Below are 27,896 nucleotides of genomic sequence, written 5' to 3'. Positions count from 1 at the left end.
ACAAGCTAATCCCCACTCGGCCACCTAATGATGCGGTGTCTGTACCTTTAAAGCAGCGGCCCCAGGCTGGGTTATTGTCTCTCCTCGTAGCCAATCCGCTGGGTTGTTGGGGGCGGGGGGGGATCCGGCCTCCCGATTGGTCGCCCCGCGCCCCGCCCAGCTCAGGATCCCGGGAGCTGTCCGGCCACCTCGGTGCTGATCCCGCCGCCGCCCACGGGCCACGAGCAGCGCTAAGAGGGCACTATGAGTGGGGGCGTCTACGGCGGAGGTGAGCGAGCCTCTGGCTTCGGGCTCTCAAGCCTGGCGAGGCCTCACCTGCAGCCCTGCGCCCCGAACCGGCGCGACCCAAGCTCTGGGCATCCCGGGGCCTGTCACCTCGGCGCTAGAGCAGGTCCATCCCTGGGCTTGGGTCCAGCGCCACTCCTACCTTCCTTATTCCCGGGACTCTCGCACCCGGCCCAGCCTCTGTACCCTTCAACCCACCACTGCCCGGCTCCGGCCCCTTCCTTGCCAGCAAGGAGAGTGGCCTGAACAAGGCCACTGGGCGAGAAGGGACTCTGGAAGCTTGACCCCCACTCCCAGGACCCCGGACTCTAAGCCAAGCTCCCAACTGCCCCGGCCAGTGTTGAAGGTGGCGAGACTGTGGTCCTGTCCTGACCTCTCCTCGGAACTATCCAGGGGGAGAGAGTTTGGGAGAGACCTCCTCATGCGCCTGTCTCCTCGCACAGATGAGGTGGGGGCGCTGGTCTTTGACATTGGCTCCTTCTCAGTCCGCGCGGGATACGCTGGGGAGGACTGCCCCAAGGTGAGCCTTTCAGCCCCCTTCCCAAATCCTAGGGCCTCCGGACTCCCCTCCAGGCTTCCCAGGAACCCAGGGCTCTCACAGCCCAGAGAGAAGCTTTGCTGTGCGGGAACGTGGGAAGTAAACCCAGGGGTGGGCTGAGGGCCCTGCCGAGGGCTTGGACAGGGGCAAGAGGTTGACCCCTCTCCCTACCGGTTCACCCCTCCAGGCTGACTTCCCTACCACAGTGGGGCTGCTGGCCGCGGAGGAGGGGGGCGGGCTGGAGTTGGAGGGGGAGAAAGAGAAGAAAGGGAAGATCTTTCACATCGACACCAACGCCCTGCATGTGCCTCGGGATGGAGCAGAGGTCATGTCACCCCTCAAAAATGGCATGAGTAAGGGGCCCCCACCCACTGCCTCCTGACACAGACCTGGAGCCCACCCCACAGTCCAGGACACAGCACCCCACACCCATGGAGTCTTCCTTGCAGCTACCCAAGTCCCAGGGATCCCTTCACTGCTTCCCACAGCTGCCCAGTTCCCAGCCCAGTTCCCAGATACCTGGGAAGGGGGGATTGCCACTGGAGCTGATCTCATTTCCCCTCCCCTGGACTTGGTCTTTCCCCTTCCTTTCCTTCCTGTCTCTGGACCCCTGCCTGCCCAACCTCATCTCTTCCTGCTGGTCTCCTGGCCCCAGTCGAGGACTGGGAGTGCTTCCGTGCCATCCTGGATCACACCTACAGCAAACACGTCAAGTCTGAGCCAAACCTGCACCCAGTGCTCATGTCGGAGGCCCCGGTAAGTGCCTCATCCAGCCCCTAGTCCAACTGAGGGGCCCACCATTCACCTCTCTCCTCAAGCCACTTCCCATCAATCACTCCACCTCAATTTTCAGACTTTCCTTCTAACCACATCTTCAACCACTTTCCTTCCTCCCTGGTTTAGTCTCCATCCCTCTCTTTCTTCCTACTCTCTCCACTCACCCTTCCCCCAGTCAGCCTTATCTACATTTTTCCCCCCTAGTAAAGTCCTTTTTTTGGCCTTTTAACTTAAATTTTAGTCAATATTATGTACGCACATAAAGAATCAATTTTCTTTACAAAGTATGTTAAGAAAAAACCCTGCCATTCATACCCTCTTCCTTCCATTTCCCTTTTCCAGAGGCAACTACTTCTCTCTTTTAGCTAATTTTTTGTCATTTTCTTTCATATCTCTAACACACTTAAATTGCTGCTTGTGGATTTTTTAGTTTTAGGTATTATCTATGGATTTCCAACTATAAAAAATGAGCATTTAGCTCTCTTTCCTCCCTTCCCCTAGCCCACACCACACATATTTGTTATTCCCACCTTTAAGTATGTTGTATTCTAGGTTTTCTAAAGGCCAATATTCAGTATTTACACCGTTATTATTATGTATGCTAAAAAGGGCTGAGCCAGGCAATAAACTATAGTTACTTTTCCTTTCCTGCACAACCTTTTGTTTTCCCTAGAACTGAAAATTGTCTTGATTTTTATTTTGCATAGTTTTCTATCTACTTAATAGTGTGACCCTAAATTATTCATCAGTTATTTATTTTTCTCAAAACATTAATTCCTTTAGGCATTCTGTCAGTTTCATCTTCTTGAAGAAATCTCTCCAAGAATCCATTGATTTCCTCCACTTTGGACTGGTTGGCTTCTACACATAGAGAATATAGCTATCATCCTGACATCTCCCTTTACCATCATCTTAGGGAATCCTTTTGCCTCTCTCCTGTGTTAAAAATCCTGTTTCCTGTATCTCTTGACTACTTTTATTGATTTGCTTTGTTATTTTCATGGAGCACATCCTCCAGTAATTGCCTTAGAAAAGTCACAGAAAGAAAACTTTTTGAGACCTTGCATTGATAGCTTAGCTAGGTATAACACTCCAAATTGGAAATCATATTTCTTCATAATCTTGAAGGCACTTTTCTATTGTCTTCCAGAATCTATTGTTGCCATCCAGAAGGCTAAAAACATCTAATTTCTAATCCTTTGATGTAGTGTTTTTTTTTCTGAAAGTTTATAGAATTTTCACTTTGTCCTCAGTGTTCTCTAATTTCACGTTATTTTATTGGTTTATTTTCATCCATTGCTCTAGACCAGCAATTTTCAACAAGTGTGCCACAAGAATTTAAAAACATGCAATTTCTAACTATTTAGTCAGGGGTACTGACCTCTTTTCCCTTAGACTGTCAAATTTTAAAAAATGACAGCAGCCAGCATAACAATAGCCATCTGATGTGAATGAATCAAAATTACACTTTTTTTTTTTAAATATATCTTTATTGATTTCAGAGAGAGGAAAGGAGAAGGAGAGAGAGAGATAGAAACATCAATGATGAGAGAGTCATTGATGGAGCCCACAACCCGGGCACATGCCCTGACCGGGAATTGAACCCTGATCGTCTGGATCCTAAGTCGATGCTCAACCCCTGAGCCACACCCGGCCAGGCTAAAATTACACTTTTTTTTGTAAGATCAGCAAAAAATATATTTTTTGGTGTGCTGCAGATTTTTAGTAATTAGTTTATGTGTGCCATGAGATGAAAAAGGTTGGAAATTGCTGCTCTAGACACTCAGTATGTCACTTCAATCTAGAAATGTATATCTTTCAATCAGTAATTGAAAAAAACAATTCAGTAATTATTTAATTCAGTAATTTAAATTACATTATCTCAATTTTCTGTTCTCTCTTTTGGAAAATCTTATCATTTGGATTTTACATCTCTTGAACTGGTTCTCTAATTTTTGTATCTTTTCCACCTTTTTAATTTTTCCTCTAATTTCCAAGGTATTCCTTCAGTTTTATTTTTTAAACCTTCTGTTGAGTTTTTTATTTTTACTTCTGTATTTTTAACTTTCAGGAGTTCTTTTTTTGTTACACAAATGTTACTTTTTAGAGCATCCTATTCTTGTTTCATGCGTGCAATATCATCTGTTACCTCATAAAGGAGATTATAAATTTTGTTTTTCTTTTTGAAAGTTTTCGTGTCCTTGCCTAACTTTGGTTCTTCTAAGCTGCTTTTTTCTGCCCTTTTTGGGGAGTCTCTATCTCATTTTAGAGGTTTTTCTTAGATTTATGCAAATCCTTGGTTGTTTGCTTATGATTAAGATGGGGACTAAAACGCTGATAGAAAGCTGTGTGGGGTAGGAGACATGTTGACTATGACCTTTGCTATAGGTTTCTCTGACTGGAATGTTTGTTAGGCAGCCTCTGACCATTGGAATCTTTAGATCTTTGATGTAACCCACAGGAAAGACTTCCACCCTAAAGACAGGCTTGGTATCCCCATTCTGAAAGCCAAGTGAGAGAATAGGGCTGATGTTCACCACATTCTATATGCATGGTATTACTTAATTCCCATTTTAAGTATGATGTCCTCACTCCCAATTGCGTCAGGTGTCTCATCAGTTTAGAGATCCATTTTACTTTGTCCAGAGTAAACTTTCAGTTTTCTGTTGAGGTTAAGATGGGCAATAGCCCAGTGATATGGAATTGGGGAAAGAGTTTAGGGATCTGTTACTTGAATGGCTTTAAACAATTTTATTTTAGCTTTCCCTCACTTCCACTTCCAGAGATAACCTGAAACTACCAATTCCTGAGTCCTGTTAGGATTCTACAATTTAACACAGGTTGTTCCTGGTTTTTTCCATTACTGGCTTATGAGTCAGCATTCTTGGATCTGTTAAGTCAGTTACCACTCACCTATCTGACCTCCAACCTTTGAATATATGTTCCTGTTTTCTCCTTTTTCATTATTCCCAACCCTTGAGGGCATCTCTCTCTCTCTGCTAAAATTCACATAACATTAACCTTTTTAAAATGTTAACAATTTAATACATTTACAATGTTGTGTAACCATCATCTCTATCTAGTTCCAACACATTTTAATTACTCCCCCAAAAAATCCATTTTCATAAAGCAGCCCCTCTTTACTTCCCCTGCCCCCGGCCTTTGGCAACCATTAATCTGCTTTTTGTGTCTACGGATATATTCTGGATTTTTCATAGAAATGGAATCATGCAATATGTGATATTGTGTGTCTGTACTTTTTCATTTAGCATAATGTTTTTGAGATTCATCCATGTTGTAGTACATATCAGTACTTCATTTTTTTATTATGGCTGAGTAATATTCCATTGTATGGATATACCACAATTTGTTTTTCTATTCATCCATTGATGAACATTTGGGTGGTTTTCATTTTTGGCTATTGCTGATAGTGCTGCTATGAACGGTTGTGTACAAGATTTGTTTGAGTACCTGTTTTCAGTTCTTTTGGGGCTATAACTAGGGGTGAAACTGCTGGGTCACATGGTAATTCAATGTTTAACTTTTTGAAGAACTGCCAATTGTTCACAGTGGCTGAACCATTTTAGTTTTCCACCAGCAACTTACAATGATTTCAATTCCTCCACATTCTTTCCAACACTTGTTAATTCCTGGCTTTTGTTTGTTTGTTTGTTTGTTTTCAAATTATTATTATCATCTTAGTGGGTGTGAAGTGGTATCTCATTGTGCTTTTGATCTGCATTTCCCTAGTGGCCATCAGCAATGAGCATCTTTTTATGGGTCTGTTGGTTTTTGTCTTTTAATACATTCACAATGTTGTGGGTTTATGTCTTTTTAAATTGCCTTTTGATTACAGTTTTGCTGGGATCCTGGAAGGGAATAAAATTAGATGGTTGTATTCAATCCACCATTTTTACCCAGAAATATCTCCAGCTTTCTTGACTCTGAAATTATTAGATTGGGGAAGAAAAGAGATGTATTGGGGGCTGGAGGAGCCTGAAGTGTGTATATTGTACAATAAAGAACACTGGGCCAGGAGTCAAGAAACTATGACTCTAGTCCCAGCTCTAGCAAGAGCTTTTCATGTGTTCTTGGGCAAGTCACTATCTTTCTGAGTTTTGTTTCTTCAGCTGGGTTCGGATTGTGATCTTTAAAATTCTTTATAGTTCTCACATTCTAAAGGTCTGTGTGGGTCAAGGGGACTGACCTCTGTCCCCAGTCAAAATTGTGTATTTTTAAGTATGGGCATGGGTCTGTGCCTCTCCATTTCTGAATCCCGCCTCCCCTGCACTTTCTCCCCAGTGGAACACACGGGCCAAGCGGGAGAAGCTGACAGAACTGATGTTCGAACAGTACAACATCCCTGCCTTCTTCTTATGCAAGACAGCTGTGCTCACCGCGTATCCTCTGGGTCGAGCTGCTCTGCCTGGGTGGAGAGCCAGGGTGGGTGTGTGGCATGCTGAGCTGGGGGTTGGGCTTGATTCTATGGAGATAAGTTTCTGGAAGGGCAGACACCCTCATGAACACCATTAGTACAGAAAACCCCTGTGGGCTAAATACCTTGGACCCTGGGGTGGCCAGATCATCAGCCACTTCCCATTTCTTGGGTCAGGTTGAGCAGAGATAGAGAGCTGGCCTAAGTAGACAGCAGGGGTTGGGGCTGGAGAGAGGAAGGAGGAGTATATGACACTGAGGAGTTTCCTTCCCAAACAGCTAATCAGCATTTATTTTTTTAAGGGCCTGCCTTCCCTTGAACCCTGTGCTATGCACTGGGGCAATATGGCCCTTAATTTCAAGGATCCCATGGGACATAAAACCAAGACTAAAGAGAGGCTGGGAGCTCAGAAGGAAGGAATAAAGGAAGATGTAATTTAGACAGGGAAAAAGTGACAGAGGTCTCAGCAGCCTTCCTCCAGTAGATGGATCCCAAACCAGGAGAAATTTGCAGACTGGGAATGGGCTGGACATCAGGATAGCAGAGAGTGACCAGGTCAGACCTGGGTCCCTGCCCTCTCATTTGCTGCTGCTGTTTCTTTGACCCACCTGTCCCATGCCAGCTTTGCAAATGGACGCTCCACAGGCCTGGTACTGGACAGTGGGGCCACACACACCACGGCCATTCCGGTGCACGATGGCTACGTCCTGCAGCAAGGTGGGGCCTCGGCCGAGGTTGGGAGTGCCTTGGGAGGCCAGGCTCTGACACCCCTCCCCTTCTAGGCATCGTCAAGTCACCCCTGGCAGGGGACTTCATTTCCATGCAGTGTCGGGAGCTCTTCCAAGAAATGGCCATTGACATCATCCCACCTTACATGATTGCGGCCAAGGTGGGGCCTCTGGGGCATCCTGGGCACTCACCTTATGTCTGTTGACCCGCTATCCCATTAGATATAAGAGTGGGGAGCGGCAGGGCCCCCAGAGGACCCTGGGTCCAGTTTCTCAATTTACAATCAAGGCATCAGAGATCCAGACAGGCTGAGGGATGTGGCCTAGGTCACACAGCCAGCTGGTAGCAGGATGTGAAGGGCCAGTGTGGTGAGTTCTGGGGTCCAGTAGACTCAGTTTCAAGGTCTGCTTCTACCATGTAAGAGCTGTGCAACCCAGAGCATGAGATTGAAGTTCCCCAAGCCTCATTTTCTTCCCCTGTGAAGTGGAATAACAGTGCACAGGGTTGCTGTGTCAAATGAGACACTGCACCCAAGGGTTTGCCCTGGACCGCCCCATGGGATATGGCTCAGTAAAGGCTGTTTCCTCAAGGTTCCGGTCTCCCACTGTATTCCCTATTCCCTCAGCTTTCTCTGACCCAGGCCTTTCACATCAGCTGTACCCATTCCATGCTTGACATACCTGGAGATAGGGTCTCCCCACTATTTCTCCTCTAACAGGGAGTGAAACACCTTTTGTGGGCCACAGAGTAGAGCCCAGTGTCTATTAGCTGCAGAGCCATCGAATGCTAGGAATGCAGGTGCAGTCAGGATGGGCTGGGAAAGTGTGGGATGAAGAAGGATGCTCATAGGCTGTGCCCCCACAGGAACCTGTACGGGAGGGCGCCCCCCCAAACTGGAAGAAGAAGGAGAAGCTACCCCAGGTTTCCAAGTCTTGGCATAACTACATGTGCAATGTGAGGCACTGGAGATGATCCCCTGAAACACACCTCCCTAGCTGCTAGTCCCCTGCCATGAGTAGAGGGGAAGGGACACAAGCCCTGTAGGGGGGATGGGGTTGAAGGAGGGGATGAGGGGGGTGACCAACCCTCACCTCCTCCCTGGGTTCTCAGGAGGTGATCCAGGACTTCCAGGCCTCTGTGCTGCAGGTCTCAGACTCTCCCTACGACGAGCAGTGAGTGGGGCCCACAGCTAAGGGGTGGGAAAGAAGGCAGGCCTGGGGCTTATGGGGGACGTCTGGTCCTCTGTGAGCATCCCGGACAAAGTCTTGCTCCTTCCTGGGCAGGGTGGCTGCGCAAATGCCCACAGTGCATTATGAGATGCCCAATGGCTACAACACAGACTACGGTGCTGAGCGGCTCCGCATCCCTGAGGGCCTGTTTGATCCCTCCAATGTCAAGGTTGGGCTGGCTGGAGGGCACTGTTGTGGGGCTGGCTGAGGTCCCCAGATGCCGAGGTGTGGGAGAAGCTGGGAAGGGTCACAGGAATCTGGGGAAAGGAGGTAGAGGGCCCAAAGCCCAGGTCACCTTTCTCTGCAGGGCCTCTCGGGGAACACCATGTTAGGTGTGGGCCATGTGGTGACCACCAGCATCGGCATGTGTGACATCGACATTCGCCCGGTGAGGCCTGAGCCTGCGGCTGGGCAAAGGGGCCCAGGAGAAGTGGGGAGACAGGGAACAGCCCTCCCCTACTTACTCCTCCTCACTGCTCTCAGGGCCTATACGGCAGTGTCATTGTCACTGGTGGGAACACACTGCTTCAGGGCTTCACTGACAGGCTCAATCGAGAGCTTTCCCAGAAGACCCCACCGGTAGGAGCCCACCCCCAGCTAGGGCCCTGGACTCCAGTCCTGGTTTAGCCTTTCAGGACCAAGTCCTTCCTTTTTCCCAAACATGTAGTGTTCTGGCCGTAAGAGCAGACCACCACACACCGTGGCTTCCCAGTCTTCCCCACCCCTAGCCCTGTCCTTTCCCAGAACCCAGGCATCTGCTTCTCCCAGCCCTTCTTCTCCCCCAGAGCATGCGGCTGAAACTCATCGCCAGCAACAGCACCATGGAGCGCAAATTCAGCCCCTGGATTGGAGGCTCTATCTTGGCCTCACTGGTAAGTGGGAGGGGGTCTGGCCTGGTTCTGACTGTGGGAAAGGGGCAGCCCCGTACCTTACCTGTCTCATTTATTCAGTCAACAAACATTCACTTATTTATTTATTTATTTATTTATTTATTTATTTATTTATTTATTTATAAATATATTTTTTTTATTTCAGAGAGAGGAAAGGAGAGGGAGAGAGAGACATAGAAACACCAATGATGAGAAAGTCATTGATCGGCTGCCTCCTGCACGCTTCCGACTGGGGATCGAGCCTACAACCCGGTCTTGTGCCCTGACCGGGAATCGAACCCCGATCGCCTGGATCCTAGGTCGATGCTCAACTGCTGAGCCACGCCCGGCCGGGCAACAAACATTTATTTTTGAGAAATGGCAGTCAGAAGTGTTAATGTTCCATCAGGGCACAAATCAGGGAGCAAAGGGAAAGGAAGCTAGAGAGGTTGGTTGGGATGAGATTGTGGTGGCCTTGTGTGCCAGGGTGAGGTACCCATTGTACTCAGCAGAGAGGAAACACTGAAGGACTGGGGCAAGGCTAGGTGACAGTCACAGGCATGTTTAAGAAGACTATGTCTTTAAGGATCTGGGTGTGAGCTGGATACAAGGGGACCTTGGAAGGAAGCTATATTGTCTTGGAATCATGGGTTGCAGTGGGGATGGGGTAAACAGCAAGGGGCAGTTAGAGAGGGAAGCAGGCAGGTAGGTGTGAGGCAGTAGGTGGTGAGTTCAGTTTGGGCCTGCTGCTGGGGCAGAAGCAAGATGTTGAGCAGGGAGCTGGAGATGCACACTGAATCTGGAGGATGTCAGCCACACAGAGGGGACATCAGAGCCATGACAAGACGAGGAGGGCATCCACTAGAGGGTGAGCCCCCAGGGCGACAGAAACAAGGGTCAGAAAGGCAGGAGGCTGACAGTCTGAAGTTAGCTTGGGGCTAAGCATGACAGCCGCAGTTATTGCAGACTTCCTATGTGCTGGAAGTGGACAGACGGCCTGACACAGTCCCTGCCTCCATGAGCAGGGACAGTTTAAAGGCCAAGACCATTAAACAGGAAGTCTCCACAAAGTGTGAGGTTATTCCTTTAAGGAAGGACCTGATCCAGTTCAGGGATAATGAAGGGCCTGTAAGGAGCATTCAAATTGAAATGGGAAGACTGAGTAAAACCTCATGAGGCAAAGAGGGAGAGAGGGTGTTTGGACCACGGGCAGAGGCAAGCAAGGCCAAAGGCAGTGAGCAGACACAATCGAATTATAGTTTAGGAAGCTCACTTTGACTTAGTGATCTCTATTGTGATTGGGGTTTGACAAAAGAGTGGATATTAGGGGGTGGATTTGGGAGCTTATCAGAGGTCTGACTGAGAGAATATGGACACTATTTGGAAGCAAGAGGGAAGGAGTCACATATGCAACTTAAATATTTCTAGTAGTCATATTTAAGAGTTCAAAGAATCAGGTGAAATTAAGTTTAAAGAATATATATTTTATTTAATCCAATATATCCAGGTATCATTTCAATGTATGATTAATATAAAAATGATTGAGATATTTTACATTCTTTTTACTGGACTTCCTCTTCAATATCCGGTGTGTATTTTAAATAGAACATCTCAATTCGGACCAGCCACATTTCAAGTGCTCAATAACCACATGTGGCTAGTGGCAGCTCTATTGGACAGTGCTAGTGTAGAAGGCAAGAAAGACCATGAAAGCAGGTTTGGGCCAGACCTGGGAGAAGATAATAAACTAGATAATAAAGACATGTTGAGTTTGAAATCCTGAGGGACACTCAGGAAGAGGTATCCAAAAGACAGCTGAGTATTTGGCTTTGTTACTCAGCTGTGAGATCTGCAGGGGAAAAGGGAAACTGGGGGAGGGGAGGGTTTTAGCTCAAGAGAAGTCAAGGGAGTGGATGAGCTGGCCAAGGAAGCTTAGTTCTGTGAACCAAGGAAAGAAAAAGGGACAGAACCATGGACACTGGCACCAACCTTCACGCAGAGACAGAGCAACCAGCAAAGAGAAGAGAGAGTCTGAGGTGCCCAGTGCAGAAGACTCTCAAGGGGCAAGTTTCAATAGGGGAGTGGGGCACCAAGTGGAGACAACTCCATCATAAGTTAGGTGGTGCAGGAATGGTGAGGATGGAGGAAAGATTTTTCTTGGGAATGAGGGAATACTTCACCAGTTTGTAGGGCCTCATGGAGTGATAGGATGCTGGAGGAGGAGGAATGAGGGGGTGTGTGTGGGGGGAGGTTGTTGGGGTGCTTGTTGGTTGACCTGGGGCTCTAAGTTCCACCACCCAGCTCAAAAACAGCCCCGGCCCAGGGCAGACAGGCAATACATACTTGTTGAGTGAATGAATCAACATTATGGTTGAAATTGAACGACATGAGGAAGGGTGTTCGCACCCAGAATATGAAGGGGGTTGGCGAGAGGATGGGGGGAGTTGAGGGTTGAGGTTGGGGTTGGGGAGGTCGTTGCGGGAGGGAGGTGGGACTGAGAAGCGGGGGAGGCCAGGAAGAGGGTTTTGAGGGGCTGAGCCGGTACGGTGGAATGTGGGGAGGCGCTTCCCCCCGCTCCTTCAGGGTCTCCCTGACCGCCGATGTCGTCCCCCGCACCCAGGGCACTTTCCAGCAGATGTGGATCTCCAAGCAGGAATACGAAGAAGGCGGGAAGCAGTGCGTGGAGCGGAAGTGCCCTTGAGGGCTCCTCTTCCCCACCCACAGGCCCGTCCCGCAGTGGGGGGGAGGGGACGCAAAAGGGAGGAGAAGTTTTCCCTGGCCGCGCCTCCCCACGAGCAGATCGAAGACCCCCAACACTCCCTCCCCCCATAACCCCCTTTTTCCCCCTCGCCCCTCTCATCCTCTTAGATTGTGATGTTTCTGGGTTGAAAGGAGTAAAAATGTTTTAAGAAAAATAAATTTTGGCCTCCTTGGGGGTGGGGAGTGGGTGCAAGGGTCTAGGGGTTGGCGAGCGGAGGGCCACACTTACATCCATTCGTGATCCCACGGTGGACACCGGGGCAAGGTCTGCGGGCGGGGCAGAGGCGCAGGAGCCACGGATGCCTCAGGTGTGAAAGGGACCGCGATCCAGGGAGGATCACTCAGCGAGGACCCGGCAGAGTCGCGCAACAAGTCGCCCAGCGAGGAGCCGAGTTGGAGTGGGGGGCGGTTGCAGGACACTAGACGCTGAGGCCAGCGAAGGGCGGAAGCAAGGGCAGGGCCAGAGGTGGGGCAGGAGTGGGAGGGGTCAGAGGTAGGGCCTGGAGGGGGCGGGGCGGCGCCTGGAGGGGGCGGGGCGTCGGACTCCAGGCGAGGCTGCACGAGGCGCCCCCGGACCTGCAGCCGCGGTGAGCCGGGGCTACGCTAGGGTCTTTCTTCCTGGGGCTCGGCGGTGACAGGAATGGGGCAGGGACTAGGGCACTAGTGAGCCCCAGCATTTCAGAACTTCGCTCCCAACTTGGGCAGTAATTGAGGTTTCCCAAGGGTGACCCTCACGCGAGGTCACTGAGCCCTTCTATTCCAGAGTTAACTTGTCCTAGGGTCCTCAGCGGGGCTTGGGGATCTGCGCCCCCTGCCTGAAAATGTGGGTAAAACTTAGCGGTTTGTGCCCTTAATGTATTACTGGGGTCCCAGATCTAATAGAGGTAGAAATCTGTGTGTTCCAAGTCCTTTAGTTACCAAACAGGCAGAAGTGTCCAAAGAGGACCATGAATTGTCCAAAGTCACCTAGCTCTGTCCACACTTTGGCCAGAACTCTTTCCACCAATGCCTGGTGGGCCTGATCAACAGGCCCCTGACCCCAGGACTTCCATCCTGGAGCACTCCCTGGTCTTGCCTGACCATGTGCTACCATTCATGCCCCTCCCTCTCCAGCACCTGTAGGAGCCTGAAGCCCTCATTTCAGCTGATTCCCATGAGACAAGACACCCACATGGCCAAACCAAACCCCCAGGTCACACTACTGGGGCACCTTCAGCTTAGGATCCAAGCTGAAGGCCCACATCCAGAGAGGGCAACTAATGTAATACAGGGCCTGGGTACTGGGCCTGCAAGCCAGAAGAAGAGAGAAAGAGATTTTCAAGGTGGGGACCTAAGAAGGGGTCCCCAGGACACTTGGAGGGGTGAAAGCAGGAGAGGGGTAAGGGCATCCATATGTCAGCCCTCCCCAGCCATCAGTACCCCTCACCCACCCCTGACGGGAACTGGGAGGCCAAAGTCTGTCCAAGGTCAAAAATCGATTGTTTTGCAGGAAGGGTACTGGATAGAAACTGTGGAAGGATTGGCAGGGTTGGGTACAACCCCTTCTCCTCTCACCTGGGCTGGGGGGCCAGAGGCCAGGGCTGTTCCCCCACCCTCGGGGGGGAGGTGGTGAGAAATGCCAGAGCTCAGGCTGCCTGCTAGGGCTGATAAGGGGCCCTCACAAGGCTCCCACAAACGGTTTATCATTGGGGGTGGGGTATAGCCTGCAAGACTCAGGAGGGGGCACAAGCATGGAGCAGCTTTGGGGTCTACTCCAGGGAGCGGTAAGACTGAGTGGGGTTGGGAGACACCTTAGGCCTCCTCTCTAGGTCATTCAGCCCTTCCAAACCCCAAGGCTGTCCCCTCCCCTTCCCACCTCAATCTCTCCCCTCCAACCTGACTCTCAGGACCCTCTCCCTTGCCTTGTGCTCATTTGGCACCCCAAAGTCACTGACCCTATTTTTGCCAGGTGCCTCCCTGCCCCACACACTTCTTTCCCCAACCTCATGCCCACCATGCCCCCTACAGAAAAGGTTGTCCCCACGACCCTCTCAGACCATCTACAAGCATGTGGAAGGCACCCAACAGGGGTGCCCAGAGGAGGAAGAGGAAGACGAGGAGGTGGCTGATCCACCAGCCCACTTCAGTTCCATGGAGCTGAGGGGCCCTGAGTCCCTGGGCTCTCAAGCAGGGCGGCAAAACCTCGGACTCTGGGCAGCAGCAGGACGAAGGGCTGCTCCGTACCTGGTCCTGACAGCTCTGCTGATCTTCACCGGGGGTGAGAGTCATTCCGCCCCCACAGTGAAGGGCTGGGCTGGGGGAGATTTCTGGGGTCCGGAGAGGGCACAAGGAGAATCTCCATCTTGCCACTTGCCAGCCTTCCTTCTGGGCTATGTGGCCTTCCGAGGATCCTGCCAAGCATGCGGGAACGATGTGTTGGTGGTCAGCGAGGATGCGAACTATGATCTGGGCCCGGACTCCCACCAAGGCACATTGTACTGGAGTGACCTCCAGGCCATGTTCCTACGACACCTAGGGGAGGGGAGCCTGGAGAACACCATCAGGTAAGGATCATCCTGGCCCTTAAAAACCCTCATCCTCTCAGACTCCACCTCTTTTCCTCCTCTCCCAGGACCCCCGTGTCATGGTCTCCCTTCTGAGTCCTTCCACCTACCTCTCTGGCCTCCCTGTTCAGTGGTGCTGGGAAGGATGGCAAGCATTAGAGGAGAGGAGAATGGGCAGTTCCCAAGATGAACCTGCAGAAGACTCAGGTTCTGACGGTGGCACACTTGGGAGATGCGGGAGCTCACTGTCTGAATGAGAACAGAGGGATCCAGATATGAGGTGGGACAGACCTCCCAAAAGTCTTGAATGCCACACCGAGGAGCTTGGATTTTGACTTGTGGCAACAGGGAGCTCTGAGGGGATCTGAGAAGAGGTGTTTTATGGAATCGGGAAAACAAGCAAGGAAATGCATTTGTATGAGCAAACCTCCCCCCATCTACGTTATGAGAGAAACCATCGGGACAGAGTGTGCAGGCCTGCAGCACAGCACAAGTAGGCCACCCTCTTTTGTCCTGCTGAAGTCACCTTTCCCTACTGGGAAGGAGGTGCCAGGTAGGTCCACAGAAGAGGTCAGGCCACCAAGAGCCCTCTTTTAGGTCAAGAATAGTTTTTCAGTGGATTCTCCTGGGTTTTCTAAGTACAAAATCATATAAGCTATACACAGTGAGAGACATATAGCTGCTTTTCCAATGCTGATACTTTTTATTTCATTTCTTATTGCACTGGAGAGGACATGAGTTTAGGTAATGGTGACAGTAGATAACCTTACTTATTTCCTGACTTTGTGTGTGTGTGTGTGTGTGTGTATAATTATTTTTTATAATTTAAAAAAATGATTTTAGAAAGAGAGAAGAAGGGGGAGAGAGAAACATCTGTTCGTTGTTCCACTCATTCATGCATTCATTGGTTGATTCTTATATGTGCCCTGACCAGGGATCGAACCCACAACCGTATCAGGACAACGCTCCAACCAACTGAGCTACCCAGCCAGGGCAGGAGTGTTTTTATAATACTTTGTCATTGAGTGTGAACTTTGCTGCAGACTCTGGAAAGCTTTTAAAAAGCGAATTAAGAAAGTCTCCTTCTACTCTTAGCTTACTGGGATTTTTTAAAAAAGTGATCAGGAAAGGAGAAACAGTTATGGAATTTTTTCAAATATTTTTTCAGAATGTACTGAGAAGATGATTTAATTGTTCTTATGCTTATGTATTAATTTGCATTAATGTATTTCCTTTTCTTCATGAGAGCAACACTAAACTTGATCACTCTTCATATCACTGGATCTGCCTTGCGAAAGACCTTAAATCTGTGGCATCAACAACATGTAGGGCTTTTTTATCTTCTTGAGCAACACTTGGCAGTCAAGGTATAGGCTGAGCAGATGGATGGTTTGACAGGTCTAGGGGTGGGGTGTCATGCTGTGGATGCCATCAAAGGGCAGGGAGGCAAGAGAATAGAAAGCAATGAAGTGACTCTAGGTTGGATGGGGAAGGGAAGAGAAACCAGGAGCTGATGATAGGCTTGGAGAAATTGGACAGTCTGGAGTGTTCAATGCAGTTGAAGAGCAGGTATAGTGAGGGTCAGGGAGTATGCTGGAAAATGAAAAGCTCTGGTCAGAGAGAGAGTGGGATTCTGGAGCTTTTAAGATTTATCTGATAAACTCTGCCCTATTTATCTTGGAGTCTCAGGCACCTACCACAGTGCCTGGTACACAGTAGGTAAATCCTCAATAGATAAATATTCTGGAGATGGAGTTCTGGGTAATAACAACATCCAGGGTGTGGCCAGGGAAGTTGGTGGCTGGACTGGAGGTGACATTGGTGAGGTCATTCATTCATTCATTTATCCAACAAATATTTTGAGCACCTACTATGTGACAGGTGCTGGGTAAGTAGCTGGAGGCAGTATAGCAGAGAACAAAACAGTCTGGATCTTGCCCTCATGGAGCTTACAGTCTATTGGAGGAAATCAGTACTAAAGTAACAATCACATTCATGACTGCACAACTATTACCAGGATCACGCTTTGAAGGAAAAGTAAAGAATTCGAGGAATGACTATAACCCAGGGATCCTGATTTAGATTGGGGGTCAGGGAAGACTTCTTTGAGGAAGTGACAAGTTGAGATCTGAGGGATGAGTTGGTTACCAGGCAAAGAGAAGGTGGAAAGCACTTTAGGCCAAAGAACAGCAGGTGCAAAGGGTCTGAGCCAGGAAGATGGTGCCCTATTGGAGAAAGTAAAAGAAAGTCCATGCAGCTGTTGAGGTGGATGTGCTAAGGCAAAAGGGCCTTACTGGCTACATGAACTTGTTTGGATTTTATTCTAAGAGGAATGAGTCTGAGCTAGAAAGTTTCACAATAGAGTATCATGGTCAAATTTGAGGTGAGGGATTTTTTGAAGGTAAGGTGCGAGGAATGGAGGTGATCATACCCCTGAGACCATAGTACAGTATCCTTATTGGTCAATGACAGTGAAATGGCTTTCCTGTTTAATTTTCTCTCCCTATCCCTGAGCACTCCTCCCCAGTCCCCTCCCACATAAGTACTTCATCTAATGCATTCAATGTGTGCCTTTAAATACACATGTAGCTTTGTCATATATGCCATGCTTTGTGTGCATATGTAGCTTTTTTCAAAACAATGTTTGTGTAAAATGCTATATGTTTATTATTTTAAACTTAAGTAACATGGAATATTACAAAGAAAGTAAAAAAAATCACTCCAAGACTTACTATTCAGAAATAGCAATCTCTCGTGTGTGCTTTGAATTAAAAAAAAAATTTTTTTTTAAATTGATTTTAGAGAGAGGAAGGGAGAGAGAAAGCGAGAGAAACATTGATCTGTTGCTTTCTGCACACGCCCCGACTGGGGATTGAACCTGAAGTCTGGGTATGTGCCCTGACCAGAAATTGAATCCACCACCTTTTGGTATAACTGGACAACACTCCAGCCAACTGAGCACACCGGCCAGGGCTGCTTTTAATTTTGATAATTTTTTTAAGCCTGTTTTCAAGGTCTACGATAGTGCAGTGTATATATCTAGCTTATTGTTCCTTATTGCTGTGCAGGAATCCAGTGTGCGTCCCCTTTTCTTTCCTATGAATTCATCAATAGGTGCAGCTTCAAACAGACAACTGAGCTCCTGGGGGGGGGGGGGGGCAAAAATGGCACTGAGAAAGCCACTGTGACCATGGATTGCAGTAGTCCTCATGAGAGCTGAGAGGGTGGTGACTGAGACTAAGGTGCACATCCATGTGGGTTCTGAAGCAGTGCAGAAGCTTAGTGGATCATGGTGTGAAGAGGAAAATAAACCAGATGCCAAAGTTCTCAATGAAAGTAGACAAGTGACCGATTGGCTAGAGCAGTGATTTTCAACCTTTTTCATCTCATGGCACTATAAACTAATTACTAAAGTTATGCTGCACACCAAAAAACATAATTTTTGCAGATCTGATCCAAAAAATGGGAATAATTTTGATTCATTCACACTGGGAGGCTATTGTGTTCCCTCTTGTCATTTTTTAGTTTGACAATCTAGGGGAAAAGAGATTATTTAGTGCCCCTGGCTAAACAGTCAGGCATTTCATGTTTTAAGAATTCTTGCGGCACACCAGTTGAAAATTACTGGGCTAGACAATAACAGCAGTGAGGAGGCCGGAGGATGGGAGAATTGGAGGGCACAGGCTCCAAAGGAAAGAGTTTTACCAGAGGAGAAGTGGTCAGAAATGTGAGCAGTGGGGCTTGCCTCCACCCTAAGCCCAGGTGGTGCACGAACCTGAGGCCACCTTCAGGCTTCCCACAGGAGACCTGGCTTCTCAAGGGAGGGCAGTGTTTCTGCCAAGGCAAAGGGTAGAAGGGGTATTCAGTGATGGCCCTGAAGAGGGAGGAGTTTGTTTGCCATGGAGAGGGCTGTGGAGCCTGTTGGGGGGGGGGGGGTGCGGCAGAGGTGAGATGGAAGAACAGGGAGAGTTCAGGTGACAATAGGCTTGCTAGATAGGAGGTGACTATGGAAGAAGACAGGGTGAGGTCTCCAAGGAGACAGACAAGTGACTCCAGGATTCCACTGGGAACCTTGGGGAAAGGTGTTTCCCTGACACCCAGGTGGAGGATGGGGGAGATGAAGGGTCCTGTCTCTGCCCAGTTAGCCCTTTGGAAGAAAAGTGTTTTCATGCGTGGAGCAGAGCACAGAACAGTGTGCATAAGTGTGAAGGGGGCAGTGGATTGGAGTTTGGCCTGTACCAGGAAGAACCTAAGGGATGGTGGGCAGAAACCTTATTGGCAACTAATATTTTAAGCATAAGGAAGTCCTGGAGACTCTGGGTCACAGCCCTGGTGGTGATGGGAGGGTCAGTGTCAGTCTTAGGAGCCCCTCACTGCCTGCGACCCAAAGCCACCCCACTTTTCTGGCATCCTTCCTCGCCTTCTTGCCTCCAGGTTCCCAGGAGTCCGGGCCCCTCTCCCCTCCCGTGCCCCAATCCCACCTCTCCCCACTCAGGCAAACCAGCCTTCGGGAAAGGGTTGCTGGCTCAGCTGGGATGGCCGCGCTCGCTCAGGATATCCGCGCTGCGCTCTCGCGCCAGAAGCTGGACCATGTGTGGACAGACACACACTACGTGGGGCTGCAGTTCCCAGATCGGTGAGTGCGTGGAGGTCGAGGGGCGCGGCGGTGGTGGGGCGCGTGGGTTAGGGGACGCTCACCACCCTCACTCCTTAGGGCTCACCCCAACACCCTGCAATGGGTCGATGCAGCCGGGAGGCCCGGGGAGCAGCTGCCGCTGGAGGACCCGGACGTCTACTGTCCCTACAGTGCCACGGGCAATGCCTCGGTAAGGGCCTCCTGCCACGTCCCCTTTCCTTCTTGGCAGAGGAGGGGTGCGGTGGGCACGCCTGACCGCCCTGCATCCTCAGGGAGAGCTGGTGTACGCCCACTATGGGCGGCCGGAGGACCTGCAGTACCTGCGGATCAGGGGTGTGGAGCTGGCAGGGCGCCTCCTGCTGGTGCGCTTGGGGGTAATCAGCTTTGCCCAGAAGGTAAGGGTTCCCGGATGGGGGCTATGGGGTGAAATGGAGCGCAGTGGGGTGGGTGCGGGCTGGGGAACCCCAGGATCGGAGAGTGGCACAAGGGAAGCTCTAGGAGGCTGTCAGAGGGAGAAAATAAAGAACAAAGTGGGTTGTAAGAAAATGTTGGCGGGGAACAAAATCAGGAGGTTCAGAATGGGGAACAGAAACGGGAGAACGTGGGGCACTGTAGGGTCTGAGTTTGCCAAGACACTGTGGGAGGGAGCAAAGGTGATGGCCAGGTGGTGCCCACAGCCTCTCTGTGGATCTACAATTGCAGGTCAAAGGCCGTATCATTTCACAAAGCTTCTCCTGTCCTTATAAATCTGTTTTTTTCTGGGAGAAAGAATCCTTTAGCCCCTCCCTTCCCTAGGTGGCCAGTGCACAGGACTTTGGGGCAGGAGGAGTACTCATATATCCAGACCCAGCCGACTTCCCCCAGGACCCACACATGCCAGGCCTGTCCAGCAACCGGGCTGTGTATGGACATGTAAGTCTGGGGGGAAAGCTAGCAGTGCTTTCCTATGGCCCTGGGGCTGCACCATCTTGCCCAGAATAGGGCTGGCACACTTTTTGGGAGCCTAGCCCACAGCTTCAGAGTGGGCACCCCTCACCCTACAGGTGCACCTGGGAACTGGGGACCCCTACACGCCTGGCTTCCCTTCCTTCAATCAAACCCAGTTCCCTCCAGTCCAGTCCTCAGGCCTTCCGAGCATCCCAGCCCAGCCCATCAGTGCGGACATTGCCTCCCTCCTGCTGAGGTGAGGGGTGTGTAGGGACCAGGAGAAGAGGCAGGGAGAGGTAGGCTGCAGCTAGCTCATAAGGTGCCTTTGGGTGAACTAGAAAAAGGTGGCTCTCCTGGGAAGGCACAGCCTCTTGCCAGGGCCCACTGTTTGGTGAGTAGAGCTCCTGCTGGACATCACACCCACCTCCCCTGGGCACCCTTGAGCAGGACACAGCCTGCACAACTTTCCAAGGCAGCCTTGGCTGCACTGCCCCCTCAGTCAGGGTGCAGAGACAGAGAGCAGGGGCCAGAGAGTGGGAGGGAGAGAAAGAGTGAAGACTGGGCTTTAGGCTTTTTTATAGCCTGAGCCTCTCTGCTACTCTCAACCCTTTCTGTCCCACCCCTCTTCAGGAAGCTTGAAGGTCCTTTGGCCCCACAGGAATGGCAGGGGCAGCTCCCAGGCTCCCCTTATCACCTGGGCCCTGGGCCAGGCCTTCAACTAGGGGTCAATAACCACAAGGCATCCACCCCCATCAGCAACATCTTTGGCTGCATCGAGGGCCGATCAGAGCCAGGTGTGCTTGCTTGCCCAGTCTTCGGAAGGGGAACTGCTTATAAATGCTGACTAGAGATGGGACTGGAGCAGGAGGTCCTGGAGAGTGGACCAGAGTGGTGCCCAGAGGAGGGAGGCAGCTTTGGCTGAAGTGGAGAGTGGGGCAAGGGTTAGCAGGAAGGGAGTCTGGCAAGTTGCAACTGAATTGGGACCTTGGAGGGTAGTAGTGAGACCTCAAGGTCCAACATGCCCAGAGACAGAATGGGCCATTTTGTGCAGTAGCGAGTTGTCTAGTACTGGAGGTGAACAAGCATCAGGGGTGATGTTATAGCATGAAAGGGAGGTCAGATCAGGTAGCTGAGCCTTTCAAGCATAATTAGATGTGGATAGCAGTGGGGAATCAAAGTGGGCTCTTGAGCTGAAGACAGTGATCACAAGAGCAACTTGGGAAGAAGAGTGTGGTACCTATAATCATTGAGGGAATGGCACAGGGAGCCCTGAGATGAAGCTCAGATGAGGATGCTGTGGTGGGAGTATAGGTGGAGAAGGGATAGAGATTTAAAAGGGGAAAACCTGGCAAAGAGCAGGACATGGCTGACCTGGGAGGTAATGGAGTCAGGAATGACCCCAAGGCACTTCACTGAAGGAGCAGGCTATCCAGGCAGGGCCAAGGGGAGGAGGGGCACTCTTTAGAGACAGCAGGGGTTGCAGAAATGTGAGGGACTGAGATAGAGACTAGTTGGGGGCCTGGAGAAATGGTGGTGAGGCCTTGTGAGCACCCGTCTTCCCAAGGTGGAGGGAGAAGCTCTGGGTACTGACAGGGTAAGAGATGGACTCCAAACATCTCCTCCCCCAGATCACTATGTTGTCATTGGGGCCCAGAGGGATGCGTGGGGCCCTGGGGCAGCCAAGTCCGCTGTGGGAACTGCCATTCTGCTGGAGCTAGTGCGGACCTTTTCCTCCATGGTGAGCAATGGTAAGGTCAGGGCCTGGACCTGGGCCTGGCAGCCAGGGCTGTGGCCTGATTCAGGATGGGGTAGAGAGGCAATTAGCAGCACAGGCTGAGGGGTGGCCACTCAGACCGGGGCTCCAAACCTGGCCACTCATATCTGCGTGGCCCTGGGCAAGTGACTGCATCTCCATTTCTTCATCTAAATGTGAAAGTAATAACAGTCCAGGGTCTTCGTTACTGATTAAACAGGAGATTCCGTATGTAAACCATCTCCATTGCTGTTAGAGTTGAGTCAGGGCAGACCCAGGTGAGATGGGCTGGGCTGGGGACTTGATGAAAGGAAAGGAGAGACCCCAGGGGACCAGGACAGAGGAAGACAATGAGGGGGTCTTTGTTTGGTCCCCAGTTGAGCCCATCCTCCCTCCCCACTCGGTCCTCAGGCTTCCAGCCTCGAAGAAGTCTTCTCTTCATCAGCTGGGATGGAGGTGACTTTGGCAGTGTGGGCTCCACGGAGTGGCTGGAGGTAATGTGGGGTCCTGGGCATGTAACCAAGCAGTGGGGAGAAGTGGAGATGGGCTTCATACTCTATACCCCTCACCCACAGGGCTACCTCAGCCTGCTGCATCTCAAAGCCGTAGTCTATGTGAGCCTGGACAATGCCGTGCTGGGTGAGCAGGGGCAGTGCCACCACATGGACCCCCTCAGGTGCACCCCTGCCCTTGGGACCAAGCCCTGAGCTTGGCCTCCTTCTCTACAGGGGATGACAAGTTCCATGCCAAGACCAGCCCCCTTCTGATCAGCCTCATCGAGAACATCCTGAAGCAGGCAAGAGTCTAGCCAGGATTAGGGAATGGAGGGAAGCTAGGGGCAGGGTGTGGTTGGAGCCTGATGGTGCCCCCCACCCTGCGCCCAGGTGGACTCTCCTAACCACAGTGGCCAGACCCTTTATGAACAGGTGTCCTTCAGCAATCACAGCTGGGATGCAGAGGTGTAAGTCAGGGCAAGGTGGGAGGGAGGAAAGCTCTGGATGATTTGGGAGGAGCCTGAACTCACAGTATTCTAACCTGCCCCCCAGGATCCAGCCACTGCCCATGGATAGCAGTGCCTATTCCTTTACTGCCTTTGCGGGGGTTCCTGCCATCGAGTTCTCCTTCGTGGAGGTGAGACTCCCTAGCCCGGCCCAAGAGCAGCTGCCCCTCAACCCATCTGCACCATGCCCCTGAGCCAGCAACCCCTGTTCCGGCAGGATGGCCAGGCATACCCGTTCCTGCACACGAAGGACGACACATATGAGAACCTGCACAAGGTGCTGCGGGGCCGTCTACCAGCCGTGGCCCACGCTGTGGCCCAGCTCGCAGGGCAGCTCCTCATCCGGCTCAGCCATGATCACCTGCTGCCCCTCGACTTCGGCCGCTACGGGGACGTGGTCCTCAGGCACATCGGCAGCCTCAACGAGTTCTCTGGGGACCTCAAGGTCCAAGATGCCAATCCAGCTCAAGGCTTCTGGAGTTTGGGGGAACTATATCCCCTTAAAGTGCTACCCAGGCCAGAGGGGCTTGTTGCTCCTTCCCCCACCCTCCTCCCTGTCTTGGCCCCTTCACTCCTGCCCCAGTCACCGAAGCCCCTCCCAAGTCCCCAGGATTTGCACCCCTAACCACACGGGTCTTCCCTCCCCCTTCATTAAGCCCCAGCATTCTGTCCCCCTATTCCTCCCCACTCCGGCCAGGCCCAGCCCGTTCCCCCAGCCCCTTGACCTCTGTCCTAGGCTGGGCCCTGGCCCCTGCCACCGGCCCCAGCCCGCACCTTCGCCCGCAGGCCCGCGGGCTGACCCTCCAGTGGGTGTACTCTGCGCGAGGGGACTACATCCGGGCAGCCGAGAAGCTGCGGAAGGAGATCTACAGCTCGGAGGAGAGCGACGAGCGGCTGACGCGCATGTACAACGTGCGCATCATGCGGGTGAGCGCCCCGCGCCTGCGCGTGCGCCTGCCTCCCTCCGCTCAGCTCCTCCCCGTGGACTCCTGGTCCCTCCCCTACCTCCCCTCAATCCCTGTCCTCGGGACTCTTCAAGGCCTGGACGCACGTTGCTCACAGGCCAGGCTGGAGTGACCACTGAGGCAGGACCCGCTAAGAGTTGAAACGGACACGGAGGGCCAGTCCCTTGGCTACAGTTCCCTGGCCAATATGGCAGGACTGGGACGCTTCACCCGCCTCCCCAACACACAGACACATCCTCCCCCCTCCCCCAGCCCCCCGCCCGCCTCCCGAGCCCCGTCCCCCACAAAAGCTTATCCACAATGGTCCACTGTACAAGAGGCACAGGGTTATGGCCTGGGGGTACAAAAGGCTTAAGAAATTCAGAGTGGGGAGAGCTCTCTTCCCTCTGGCAATGAGATGCATGAAACCCAGAAAGGCTGCTTGGAGGAGGTGTCATGTGAAAGTAATACTAGATCTTATTCTCCCTCCAATCCTTCCTGCTTAGCTTTAATGCTTCGCAACCTGCACCCCATCTCCAGTTTCACCCCTCTTCTTTCCATTTCCTCACCCCAAGAAATCAACCTGGCAACCCATTGTCTCAGAAAATGGGTGTGTAAAGACTGTGAGAGTGGGAAAAAGTCTATAGGGCAAAATCATAACCAGGACTATACTCATTGAGTGTCGGGTGAACACGAACCCAGAGTGTTCTCACGCACAGTTTTGGGAGAACATGTCTGCCTTTGCAGGCTTGTGTTTTTTCTCCCCATTCATTTTTCCTGCTTGGGTCCTGTCCGTTTCCCTTGGCATCACTCATTTCTTCTTTCTGTTCATAAAGTCACCCCTCTTGCTCTTTCATACTTGCTCCTTTCTCCTGGTCTCTCTCCTTCTCCTCAGTATCTTCTTCCTTTCCCCCTTTCTGATTTCTCCTTCTCCCCTTCCCTCTGTACCCCCCGCTGAGACATGTGACCCTGTGGTGAGACAAGAGCTTGGGCATGGTTCATTCTCATTCTCAGATCTTGCTTTAACCTCTGTTGTGCCAGACTCCAGGTACACAAAAAGACACCCCCCTTACCCCACTCCTGAAGCTTCCCCCAAGGGATAAAAGCATCTGTGTGTAAAGGATCAAGGGAATCAGACTTAGGCTGGAGAGGAAAAGACTCAGGATTTCAGATCCTACAACACAGGGCTAGGCCAGACCCAGGGAACTTCGTGGCTCTAGATCAGGGGTTGGTAAACTCCATCCAGCAGGCCAAATTTGGCCTGCCTTCTGTTTTTGTAAATGAAGTTTTATTGCAACACAGCCATGCTCGTTGGTTTTCATATTGTCTACAGCTGCTTTTGTGCTACAGCAGCAAAGTTGAGTAGTTGCAACAGAAACACTATGGCCTGAGAAGCCTAAAATATTTACTGTCTTGCTTTTTGCAGAAAAAAGTTTGCTGACCCCTGCTTCAGAGTGTGACATGGGTCTTGAACAACAGACAGAACTTGAGTTGATGCAGACAAAGAGGACATTTCAGGGTGGAGCCCCAGGAAAAGTTCGAGGGCCGGGAAGGGGGCCTGACTCTCCTTGTGAGCAGTGTGTGGACCAGCAGAGCCTGAACAGAGGCCCTGCAGAGACTCTGAGGGGAGGGGAGCACCAAACAGTGAGTTAGGGAGCAGCTTTGGGGAACCCTAATTACCAAGATAAGAATTTTGAATTTTTTAGGGTCTGGGCATCAAGGAAATTAGGAAGGTTTTTGAGCAGGGAGATGATGTGAGCAAAGTGGAGTTTTAGGAAGGATTTGGCCAGAATGTCAATGGCCTGAAGAGAGAATAATTTTAGTGATGACTGAGCTCTGGGAGAGGATGTCAGATGGCAGCATATGCCACCTATGTGATTCAACCATGCAGCCAGGATTGAAAAAAATACACTGGATTGTAGGTAAAGAGAAGAGCAGAAGGCAGAGGTCAAACCGTGGGTCTGCCCACAGGTGGGAGCAGAAGGAACCAGAGATGCTGGCAGAAGGGTGGGAGGAGAACTGGGGTGGCAGCAAGGCCATCTCAGGAAAGACGAACAGCATCTCAGTCAGAGGATGAGGGCAAAGTCAGGCACTTCATTAGGACTGGGCTGTCCCCTTGACCTTTGACTCTGGGCTATGGACATTGGCAGAGGTCAAGCAATAGGAGGGGTGTGGGAAAGTGAGGAACAGCAAGACAATAAACTGTTCTCTGGGGCTTTGAGCAGGGAAGTGAATGGTGAGAAGAGAAGGTTGGGAAGACCTAGATGCAGATTTGGAGGTTCAAGGGATAAAAAGAGAGGGAGTGAACCCAAAACATCGGTGGAGGATGCATCCTACCCAGCTACTGGTGACATCACAGAGTCCTGATTGGAAGGCCAGAGGGAGGTGGGACTTAAAGAAGCTGCTCAATCGCATTTATTAAGCCAGTATTAGGTTCCAATCTTGGTTTGGAATTGTTGTTCAGCCTTTGCTCGGGGACAAAACCCCAGCCTCGATGTGACCCCCCCCTCTGTTCAGGTGGAGTTCTACTTCCTGTCCCAGTACGTGTCGCCGGCCGACTCCCCGTTCCGCCACATCTTCCTGGGCCGCGGAGATCACACGCTGGGTGCCCTGCTGGACCACGTGCGGCTGCTGCGCTCCCCCAGTTCTGGGGCCCTGGGGGCTGCCTCCTCCGGGCTGGCGCCTGGCCTGGGCTTCCAGGAGAGCCGCTTTCGGCGCCAGCTGGCCCTGCTCACCTGGACGCTGCAGGGGGCCGCCAACGCACTAAGCGGGGACGTCTGGAATATCGATAACAACTTCTGAGGGGGAGGGGTTACATGCCGGTACCCCCAGCCAAGAACTCCTGCTCTCCCCACCTCAGCGGCTTCTGGGTGACTGTGCAACACCTCTCATTGCTGACCGATTTCTCATTAGCCTTCCCATCTCCCTAGGGGCCCAGTGTAAAATACCCACACACCCTTGGCCCTACAGTGTAGGATTAGTTGAGCAGTGCCTTCGGAAAGGGAGGGTCATACTGTCAGCTAATCAGATAGTAGCATCTGCTCCATCAGTCACAACCCCTTTCCCTTCAGGAGCCAGGTGCACCTCACCTAGAGACCACTCTGGAAGGTTTCCTAGGCCATGGGACATGGCCAGCTCTCTTGGTGAGAGAGATGGCTGGAACCATGCCTATGGCTAACACGTGGCCTGTGGTAGGAGGGGCTGGGGTTTGGACTTAAATAAACCACCTAGGCATCTGTTGTTTATAAGCATTTTTATGCTTCCTCACACTCATCCCACCCAATCATCCCTTACTTAAAACCTAGGGAAGGGTTGAGCAGAAGGTCAGAGTGCATGCAAATGGAATGCTGTCTCCATGGGGAAAACTGAGATGTTTCATTATGTAAGGAAGGAAACTGCCTGAGGAAATAAGGAGGGCCCTTCTCCAAAAGACCACCGTGAAATGGGGGACTGGCTCTATACCTTCTCCTGGGACCAGGGACAGCTACACATTTTGTAAGGTCTGGTGCAAAATGAAAATGCAGGGCCTCTTGTTCAAAAAGCAAGAACAAAGCCATTTTTCTTCCACAGTCATTCAACCTGTCATGGTGGTTTTTTATTTGCTATTTAGTATTCAGAACCCTCAGGCAAGGAAATACTCTGGGGCAGATTCCCATAGGCACTCTGGGTTCAATCCCACAACTTGGTACAGATGTACCCAACCATGACCCTGACTTACACCTGGAGACACCCTGTGCCTGCACCCAGGTTCCTGCTGGGGAAGGAGGGTGGCAGCTAGCAGTCAAGAGCCCATCCAGGAGAGGCAGGACTCCAGCACGTACTCCTCTGTCCCATGGACTTCATTTCCAAAACATAAATTCAAAGGTAGAATCATTAATAATTTTAAGACAGTGACCACAAAACATTAACCCCAAACACAGGACCCCCTTCTGAGCATGGGGCCATAGAAGACTGCAGTGGTCAAACAACCACTGGGTTGGCCCAGCCTGGGATCTCCTGCCAGGATCCCCTTTGGCCAATCTTTGTCCTGTGAGCTGGAGGCTGCAGTAGGACAGGGAATTACAAGCATTGCTGGCACCACTTTACCTTTCATCTTGGTCTCAGCAGGCTGTGGCCCTGGTTCTCACTCCCAGGGCAGCTGCAGAAATCCCAGGGTCTGCCTCTCAGGATCCTTAGTCCTCTCTTACTCCCAGTATGGTGTGAGAGGTCCTACCCAGGTCCTCAGGATGTGGGACATGAAAGCCCCCCAAAGTAAAGCTGAAACAACTGATAATCTTCCAGCGGCATAACAGACTGAGTCTCTCTTAACATTATCTTGCTGATTTTGGTCCTCAATCCACAATGTGCCAATGATGCTGAATGCCCCTTTCCCTTTCCTCCCCCTCATCCTGCATCTGAAGGAGGGCCTGCCTTTATTTTACTGTGCCTTCGTCTCCTGCCTGGCTAACTTAAGGTTATGTCAGGCAATGCT

General features: G+C 51.1%; 2 protein-coding genes across 2 annotated transcripts; both read left to right on the top strand.

Moving 5' to 3' along the window:
* The first annotated feature begins 243 nt into the window (after positions 1-243).
* ACTL6B (actin like 6B) lies at positions 244-11,563 on the top strand. Its single transcript, XM_016217751.2, has 14 exons — positions 244-268; positions 729-805; positions 1,011-1,176; positions 1,479-1,579; positions 5,903-6,000; positions 6,658-6,752; positions 6,818-6,924; positions 7,629-7,718; positions 7,875-7,936; positions 8,048-8,162; positions 8,301-8,381; positions 8,477-8,572; positions 8,779-8,865; positions 11,483-11,563. The coding sequence occupies exons 1-14, from the start codon at positions 244-246 to the stop codon at positions 11,561-11,563; spliced, it is 1,281 nt and encodes a 426-aa protein (XP_016073237.1).
* A 1,766-nt stretch (positions 11,564-13,329) lies between these two features.
* Positions 13,330-26,725, top strand: TFR2 (transferrin receptor 2). The gene is made up of 18 exons (XM_016217866.2): positions 13,330-13,385; positions 13,630-13,879; positions 13,979-14,165; positions 18,661-18,801; positions 18,880-18,991; positions 19,074-19,196; positions 19,597-19,713; positions 19,845-19,984; positions 20,359-20,522; positions 21,357-21,476; positions 21,893-21,975; positions 22,057-22,120; positions 22,210-22,277; positions 22,366-22,442; positions 22,528-22,612; positions 22,699-22,926; positions 23,268-23,408; positions 25,943-26,725. The coding sequence occupies exons 1-18, from the start codon at positions 13,353-13,355 to the stop codon at positions 26,225-26,227; spliced, it is 2,418 nt and encodes an 805-aa protein (XP_016073352.2). The 5' UTR covers positions 13,330-13,352; the 3' UTR covers positions 26,228-26,725.
* Positions 26,726-27,896: the final 1,171 nt, after the last annotated feature.

Source organism: Miniopterus natalensis, chromosome 3, assembly GCF_054644295.1.
Source record: "Miniopterus natalensis isolate mMinNat1 chromosome 3, mMinNat1.hap1, whole genome shotgun sequence".
NCBI classification, from domain to species: Eukaryota; Metazoa; Chordata; class Mammalia; order Chiroptera; family Miniopteridae; genus Miniopterus; species Miniopterus natalensis.
This window is presented reverse-complemented; position numbering and strand designations above follow the sequence as displayed.

Coding starts and splice junctions, on each gene's coding strand:
- ACTL6B (XM_016217751.2), top strand. CDS start 244: ATGAGTGGGGGCGTCTACGGCGGAG. Junction 806..1,010: donor CTGGGGAGGACTGCCCCAAG/GTGAGCCTTTCA, acceptor TCACCCCTCCAG/GCTGACTTCCCTACCACAGT. Junction 7,719..7,874: donor GGCATAACTACATGTGCAAT/GTGAGGCACTGG, acceptor CTGGGTTCTCAG/GAGGTGATCCAGGACTTCCA.
- TFR2 (XM_016217866.2), top strand. CDS start 13,353: ATGGAGCAGCTTTGGGGTCTACTCCAGGGAGCG. Junction 22,443..22,527: donor CACAGCTGGGATGCAGAGGT/GTAAGTCAGGGC, acceptor CCTGCCCCCCAG/GATCCAGCCACTGCCCATGG. Junction 22,613..22,698: donor TCGAGTTCTCCTTCGTGGAG/GTGAGACTCCCT, acceptor CTGTTCCGGCAG/GATGGCCAGGCATACCCGTT.